General features: G+C 35.8%; 2 protein-coding genes across 2 annotated transcripts; both read left to right on the forward strand.

The window, feature by feature from the left end:
- The first annotated feature begins 1924 nt into the window (after positions 1 to 1924).
- On the forward strand, positions 1925 to 3534 carry LOC102301946 (H-2 class II histocompatibility antigen, A-Q alpha chain). The gene is made up of 4 exons (XM_005953034.2): positions 1925 to 2006; positions 2139 to 2381; positions 2507 to 2788; positions 2875 to 3534. The coding sequence occupies exons 1-4, from the start codon at positions 1952 to 1954 to the stop codon at positions 3006 to 3008; spliced, it is 714 nt and encodes a 237-aa protein (XP_005953096.1). The 5' UTR covers positions 1925 to 1951; the 3' UTR covers positions 3009 to 3534.
- An 825-nt stretch (positions 3535 to 4359) lies between these two features.
- On the forward strand, positions 4360 to 7332 carry LOC102302253 (class II histocompatibility antigen, B-L beta chain). The gene is made up of 5 exons (XM_005953035.2): positions 4360 to 4472; positions 4567 to 4833; positions 5461 to 5754; positions 5845 to 5958; positions 6564 to 7332. Exons 1-5 carry the CDS (start codon positions 4421 to 4423, stop codon positions 6611 to 6613), a joined length of 777 nt encoding a protein of 258 aa, XP_005953097.1. The 5' UTR covers positions 4360 to 4420; the 3' UTR covers positions 6614 to 7332.
- Positions 7333 to 8256: the final 924 nt, after the last annotated feature.

Below are 8256 nucleotides of genomic sequence, written 5' to 3' on the forward strand. Positions count from 1 at the left end.
ACTCTGTTTTTATAACTATTGTCCATGATGTAAGTGTTTCCTTCAAACATGTTTCAGTGCTGTTTGTATATGTGCTTTTCTTCTGCTGCTGTTACAACCAATTCATATATATTTATATAGAGAAATAGCATAGTTTCATTTACCGGGGTGTCAGACTTCTTTTTTTCCTTCTTCTCTACACTTAAGACAAGAAACTAATTTTTAATTTTTCTGCCTTATTACCTAAAACAAAGGAAACCACAAAACTCTTAGCTGGCTCTGAACTTATCATCATTAAGTTTGCATGATGAGAGCCAGCTCACAAGTAACAATTATTCTCACTTGGACAAATTATCAAAGAAAGAGTTGCATAGAGTGCATAAAACCTCAGCACATGACACAGAGAACAACAGCCACCAAAATAACCCAGGAAGGAAGACACAACTCAAGGTGCTGTTCTTCTTTGTTCTCTTTGCACTATAGAATGAACTTGTGCTTCATCTGCATTAGTAAATCATATGTCTAATTACTATGTGCTACTATGATCCACAGGTATGATCACAAATTAATTAATAAATTTATCTACTTTTCAAACCAAAAAACAAAAACAAACGAAAAACATTTTGCTGTTGTTGAACTCTACCTCAAGAGACAACACAGCTTTAATAAATGACATAGTCATAGCTCAATATATATAGAAAATACTTTTATGAAGCAGTTTCTGTATAGAATCAGCAGTAAATTGATTTAATTTTCTATCTTGACCTTTATGGAAATCATTAATCTGGTTTATTGCCCTATTCTTTCGAGGTATTCAGACAGTTTTAAATTGCATACACTGTTTTGTAGACCACTTTTATCAGTTATGCTACAAACATTAAGCATTTCACCTTCAGACTGAGTGCTAAAAATAAATATAGGTTATCAAAAACACATTTTAAGTAACTCATGATTTATTTTTTCAACATCAAATATCAGCTTGGTGAGTGAACTCAGTTTGCCTCAATTAAGTATGAGCATGTTCACCTAAAAGTGTTGGCAATGGCAACATCTGATTCACAGTTACATTGGTCAGTGCACCAAAAACTGAATGGATGATTTTACATATGGACAGTGAACTATACAACTACAAAGCCATGAACGCTTCATACACATGAGTCAGGATGCAAGTAAAGCTGCTGCTGCAAACAAATCAGTGACTTAGTCAACTCCAACTGATTCCTTTGCTACAGCCCTTTTTATTGTCAGCAAGCAATCATTCATGAATATGCAATTTCAAATACACATGACAGTCTTAAGCAGACATATCTGAACAACACCAGTGTCTGTATCCTGTGCGTGTGTGGGTGTGTAGGTGCATGTGTGTATGTGTTTCCGGCCATACTATACATAGACATTCGACCTTTCAATGAACTTAAACTGTGTGTTTGAGGTATGCAGAAAAGCAAACGTAAGCGTCTTGCTAAACTATAAAAACAGGAACTTGCAATAGGTCATATCTCAAATGCACATTTGAAGGTGGGAAGTCTTGCACCTCTAAGAAACAGAACAATCTAGTTCCTAAAGCTATAATGGAAATTATAACGTCGAGGCTGCTTCCTCTCATCTCATGGTGCACAGAATCTAATCAGACCTAATAAGAATGTGATTTTTATCAGCATACAAATGATTACATATTTCTAAGCATAAATTATTATATGTTCCTAAGCACAAATGACAATTTAAAAAAATTCAATTCTAAATGTAACCACAGTGAATGAATTTATCTGGATTAGATTTTTTGCTCCATAAACTGTATTTATCTTAGTTTAAGTTGTTCAGCAAATTCTATTTGACTCCTCCCCTCCTACTGTTCTGCCCAGCAACATTTATATGATTTGTTTATCAATGAGGAAGTTGTCCTGTATCACCGTCAACTTTGATACTAAAGACGAGAGACACAAGGCAGAACACCGCGAAGTACAGACTGAACATGTTCCTTAAAATTATATTTATTTTGTCTACAGCAGCCTGTGTCGAGGCTGAAGGTAGGTATCATTATTTCCCCATTACTGGTTCATCTATAACTTTCATCATGTAAAATTTATTTATGGTTTATTTGTTTGTAATTTAGAGTATTTTAACACTGTGTTTTTAACTGTGTTGTCACTTGATCCTAGGAAGTCATACACTTTGTCACATCTATGGATGTTTTGACTCTAGTGATACTCAAATCTGTGCAGCATTTGATGGTGATGAAATATACTATGCAGACTTTAAAAAAGATCTTCTGATTTGGGAGAGCAAAATTCCCACAAGTTTTCGTTCACCCGACGCTTACAAATATGCAGTATTATATCGAAGCATGTGCAAAAATGACATGTACAGATGGAAGCCAGACAAGTCTGTAATAAAGAAAAAAGGTCAGTGAAACTCAAACTGTTATGTTTCCTGTTCAGTTTTCACTGTTTATGCTGCAAGTTTTTTTAGATCTTTTTTTTAAACGAGAAAGTTGAATTTAAGCAAATCATGTGTTCATTTAATTTAGAGCCACCAGAATTCATCATCTACCCCAGAGATGAAGTGATAACAGGGGAAGATAATACCCTCATCTGCTTCATCAACCACTTTTTTCCTCCTTTGATCAACATTAAGTGGACCAAGAATGATGTAGAAGTAACAATGGAGGACCCTTTCATCAAAACTTTGTCCAATCCTGATGGGACTGCTTATGTTTTGTCCTACCTCAACTTTGTGCCAGAGAAAGGAGACATCTACAGTTGCACTGTGGAACATGAAGCAATGGACGAGCCTCAGACCAAGTTTTGGAGTGAGAACAAAGAAGCTTCAGATATTTTAGCACATATAATACGATTTAATGTTTAGAATTAATCATTTCTTTCTGCTGTTCTCTAGAGATGGTTGAAACAGAGGAGATCAGCAATGGTCCAGCTGTCTTCTGTGGATTTGGCCTGAGTCTTGGATTTCTTGGAGTTTTCTTAGGAACCTGCTTTTTTGTTAAAGCAGTGCGCTCTGGTCGCACTGCTTGAGATGTATACTACATATTGTATAGAGCTGCATAATCCTTAGTTTGTTTCCAGCAGGCATATCTTTCATCTGTGGTTACTGACAAACATGAACTGTCTCGTATTTGCATCACCTGTGTAATGGCATTAACGGCTCATATGCTGTTAAAAATAAAACCATCGTTCTTTGGCTGATATGTCAGTGTTTCTATAATAAACCTTTCGCTTTCATACTGTGCAATAAAGCTGAACGGTGATATCAGCACTTTTCCCACAGACATTTTCAGACGTGACGCGCTGCTGCACATTTTTGGTTCGTAGCATTAGTGCAGAGCTTGAAGTCTGCATTACTGGTATTCTAGCATTGAAATATGCCTTATTAATAATCCATCACTCTAAAATCACATTAGGTGCATTATGTCAAGTAGAATGAAACTTGAAAAAAACTATGCTGTTTTTCTTTCAACTGAAATAAAGTAAAAACCAGACAAGAAAAAAAGAATGTATCCATAAACGTATTAAACACATTGTTGCTGAGACATCTACCTGATTGTTAGTCATTACACTTCATAAGTATTATTACTTACTCCACTATTATTAACAAGGATGTGAAAACTAAGTTCAAAAAAATATGTAAATAAATCGATACAAGTGAATACATTCTGGAAAATTACTAGAAATGAAAAATAGTTTGTAAGAAGTTTGTAGTTAGTTGCAGAGATTATTTGGGTGCCTTATTTTCGCAGCAGAATATGAGGTTTTGTGATACAGTTCACTTTACTGAAAAGAAAACTTCAGTAATGTTTTTCACAAGAGCTGTAAGAAAAGTGAAAGCATATCGTATTCTGCAGGCTGAATTCTGTAATCTATTTTAACCTCTAAACATTCATTTGCTGCTAGAGTCAGGTTAATATCGGTCTCTTTATATGAATTTTTCATCTATTTAGCATCTATTTAGAAAATCTAACAGAACAACAATGAGGTGAAATTTTAGCCAAAGGTCCAGAACAGCAGAAGAATGAAAGCCAGAAAACATTAGGCTGTAACATGAAGTAAAACTTGGTGAGGAAATTAACCAACTTGTCAAATCTTTATGATTTATGCAGATTTGATCTACAGTTTAAAACATTCTTCTTTATAGTCTCAACACAAAATGCTCCCACGTCTCTCTACTGTTTCTGATAGTCAAACAACAGTTTGATTGTCCACATAAGTCACTTCACCTAGTATTAGTGCACAAACAAGTGCTAGCTGAACAAAAGAACAAAGTTGTAATCATTATCATTTATTGTCATAAATGTAATGGATAGAGGGAGTTTCCACTAAATGTTTCGCTGTTATATCAGCCTATCTGCTTTCATTTCCTTGTTTTGGTGAACATATAAATGCTGCAGATTAAGTCTTCTTCCTGAATCATCGTACAACACACGCGAAACATGAACACTCATAAGTTTGTCCTGTGTGTGGCTTTCTCTCTTTTAAGTCCAGGTGAGCTGCAAAAATCTTCTCTTTGAACAAATCAGTGAAATATTAAAGTAATTATTATTTTTAACATCAGAACATTTCTTTCTTTTTATTTCAGTTCTCACAGATGAAGACTTTTACCAAGTAAGAGCATGCTGTACATTCAAAGGGTCACACTTTGAAGAAACCGAGTACATATTAACTAGTTTTTTTAATAAGAACTTGATGATGGAGTACAACAGCACAAGAGGCAACTGGATGGGATTCACAGCGTATTCAATTGAAGCAGCAAAATGGTGGAACAGGGATCTCTTTGATGCATTAACAAGAAAGATCGAAAGGAAACTGTTGTGTACGGACATGTTAGATGCCATCCAATCCGTAGGTAAGAGATTTGTTTCTTAATAATGTTTTAAATCAAATGTTAAATAGGGTTTTGATGCTGTGAACCTTTTACATCAAATATTTTTATGATCATTTTTGATGACATAAGATTATTATATTTGTTTTACTGTAAGTAACAATAGTGCTTTATGAGTTTTGCTCAGTTGATTTCCAAGTAAATGGTAAATGGTCTGCATTTGTATAGCGCTTTACTCAGTCCCTAAGGACCCCAAAGCGCTTTACACTACATTCAGTCATTCACCTATTCACACACTGGCAAGCTACATTGTAGCCACAGCTGCACTGGGGCGCACTGACAGAGGTGAGGCTGCCGGACACTGGCGCCACCGGGCCCTCTGACCACCACCAGTAGGCAGACATGGGGTTAGTATCTTGCCCAAGGATATTTGGCATGCAGCCAGGAGGCAGCCCTGGATCGAACCACCGACCATCTGATTAGTGGCTGACCTGCTCTGCCACCTGAGCTACAGCCACCCCAAGTATGCCATAATTGACAACATAGCCACGATACATTACATTATGTACATTTGAGAAATACATCTGTGAACAGAGAAGGTGCAGTAATGTATTTTTCTTAATCAGAAGCATGAAACTTATTTTTTCACAGATAATCTGACAACTATACCCACCGTCAAACTAAAATCCTTGAAAAGGCCTAATGGCGAGCACACATCTACGCTTGTGTGCAGTGCCTACAACTTTTATCCAAAACAAATCAGAATGAGGTGGATGAGGAACGGCAAGGAGGTGACCACAGATGTCAATTACTCTGACGTGATGCCTAATGGTGACTGGTGCTACCAGACTCATTCTCACCTGAAGTACATCCCAACTTCAGCAGAAAAAATTGCCTGCATGGTCGAACACCTTGGTCTCTCCGAGCCGATGTTTGTGGTCTGGGGTAAGTTTGCTGCTGTGATGCCAATTAAAGTCAGAGAGATAAAACTTAAGCTGCATAATTACGAGTTTCACTTTTATCTCACTGTTTCAGACCCCTCCCTCCCAGTGGAACAACAAACTCAGATAGCTGTTGGACTGTGTGGACTGGTGATTGGATTTGTTATTGCAATATCTGGAATCATCTACTACATCACTGTGCGTCAAAGTAAGGAGTTTGTTAGAAGTGTACATAATATAACATATTCTGATCTAAAACTGAAAGTCTTGGTGTGCCCAGCACTCAGTAACTTTATTGACTTCGTCCCTTTTCTGTTTTCAAGAGAATCCTAAAAAAAACAAAACTATTCCTATTCTTACTACAGCACATATCATTATTAAGTAGATCTGTTGCCTCATCATCATCATCATTTTTTTGTATGCTGCTATTGCTGTGTTCATAAATTGGGCCTTTTCTGTGGTTGCAACAACATTAAGTTTTGCTTGCATACACTGTAAAAAAATCCTAATATAAAAGTATTTTACTGTGTATTTTACAGTTTTGTTCTGTTCTTCTAGAATATCATTACATTTACATAAATAGACTGTGATTTCCCATGTAAATCCCATGTAAAATTAGGGCAACAAACTGTATTGTCATTACTGAAAATAACCGTATTTTTATGAGAAAGTTATTTTCTATTTTTTTATGGTATTATTTTGGCGCCCCAGCTGCTGGAATATTACTGTTTTTTCAGGATTTTTTTTTTTACAGTGTAGTAAATCTGACCAATAGAGTTGTTAAAATGATAAATATGTTCTTGTTTTTAACAGGACAAGTGTTCATTCCTGTGGAATCGCCTCCTGAAGCTGGAGCAACTTAACAGCCTGAGCAAACACTATTAATACGGGCACGCTCCATCCAAGGTGCCCCAAATATCACAGCTCTCTGAATAATGATGTCTGTTGTGGGTGTTTGGGGCTTTGCATCTTTTACCCTACAGGACAGAGGATACATTTGTAATGTAGTTAATACTCTTATACAGTATAGTAATATATTTTATAGAAAAATGATTACACTGTATCTACTGGCATTAACCCCCATTAAGCAGTAAACCCTGTGAGTTAACCAGTGGTGAAAGTGGAAAAGTAGAAAAACCCTGGCACAATATGATGGTTCAAAAGCTACCCACAGTGTGCACACCCACATGGTACCTTCCTAGCAATTAAGTAAGAGACTGATTATTTCAAACTATATAGAACCAACTAACATTTTGTTTATTAATCTGAATACCCTTAAAATTTTATGATTTATTTGAATATACAGTGGCTCAGATCATGTATAAAGCACAAAATAACTTGCTTTGCGTCAGCACTCAGAAGCTGTTTAAAGTCAGAGAGAGTCAATATGACTCAAGGGGAACATGTTTCTTTAAAAAAAAAAATAAGATAAGGACAAACATAAAGCAGAGATGTGTTTCTGTCAGAGGAGTTAACTTGTGGAATAGTTATGACAGTGATTTAAAAAAGGTGTAGTTCATTTTCCTTGTTTAAAAACATGTTTAAAAATAGAGTATTAGAAAAATATATAAATCAAGAATGAAAAGAGCAATAATAATAAATACTGAAACTCTTGGTTGTTTTGCTTTGATGTAGTTACTTATCTAAGGTGGAACATTTTTTTGTTTGGTTTTTTGTATGTTTTTTTTTTTGTTGCTTTGCTTTGTTTTTTTCTTTGCTTCGAGCCCTGTGTACAGGAGCCGCATGCTAAAAGATCTTTTGTTAAAAGGGTTGGCGTAATAAGCATATGCTTCAGACAATACCTTTTGATTAGCCTTGTCTTGTGCTTTCTTGCTTTGCGGTAATTTTTATTGTGTATTCACTGAGATATTTGAATGCTAATCAAAAAAAATCTCACCATCGAGGCATCAAATAAAGATCTACCACAGGACCGACCGGTGGGGATACTTGCTGCTGTACCAACAAGGAAGGCTAATACATGAGAAGATGCAGTACCCAGATGGTAATACAAAGAAGCAACATTCAGCATATGGAAGTTTAAACAGCTGGAAAAAGAGTTGAAGCCGACCTGATAATAAATCCACAACGTCCACGGATCACTCTATAGACAGACAGAGAGATACTTTATTGATCCCACAACAGAAATTAATGTGTTACAGCAGGAGGATCAAAAGAATAAAGAATTAAAATTTTATATAAATACAACAATGATTGAAACAAAAAATCCCCAAAGAAAATAAAAATTAGGTTAAGTTAAAGGAAACGTAAAAGCACGACTGTGAGCAATTTCAGAACAAACAAGAAGCACTCAGAGTGCAAACCTCTGCCATAGCCTTCAATCTGTATCAGTATTTACTTTTAAGGGAATAGTGTCACCTAAGTGGTGAACAGTAAGAGGATAAACAAGTTTTAGTAAAAACAAAGGTAGCATTGTGTAAAACAGGAACTGATCTGTTTAAAAGATGTTCAGCAGCACTAAGAAATAAACCAGGTTGAAAACCCACAG

Source organism: Haplochromis burtoni, unplaced genomic scaffold (genome assembly GCF_018398535.1).
Source record: "Haplochromis burtoni strain Fernald_Lab_line unplaced genomic scaffold, NCSU_Asbu1 Contig_2785, whole genome shotgun sequence".
Taxonomy (NCBI): Eukaryota; Metazoa; Chordata; class Actinopteri; order Cichliformes; family Cichlidae; genus Haplochromis; species Haplochromis burtoni.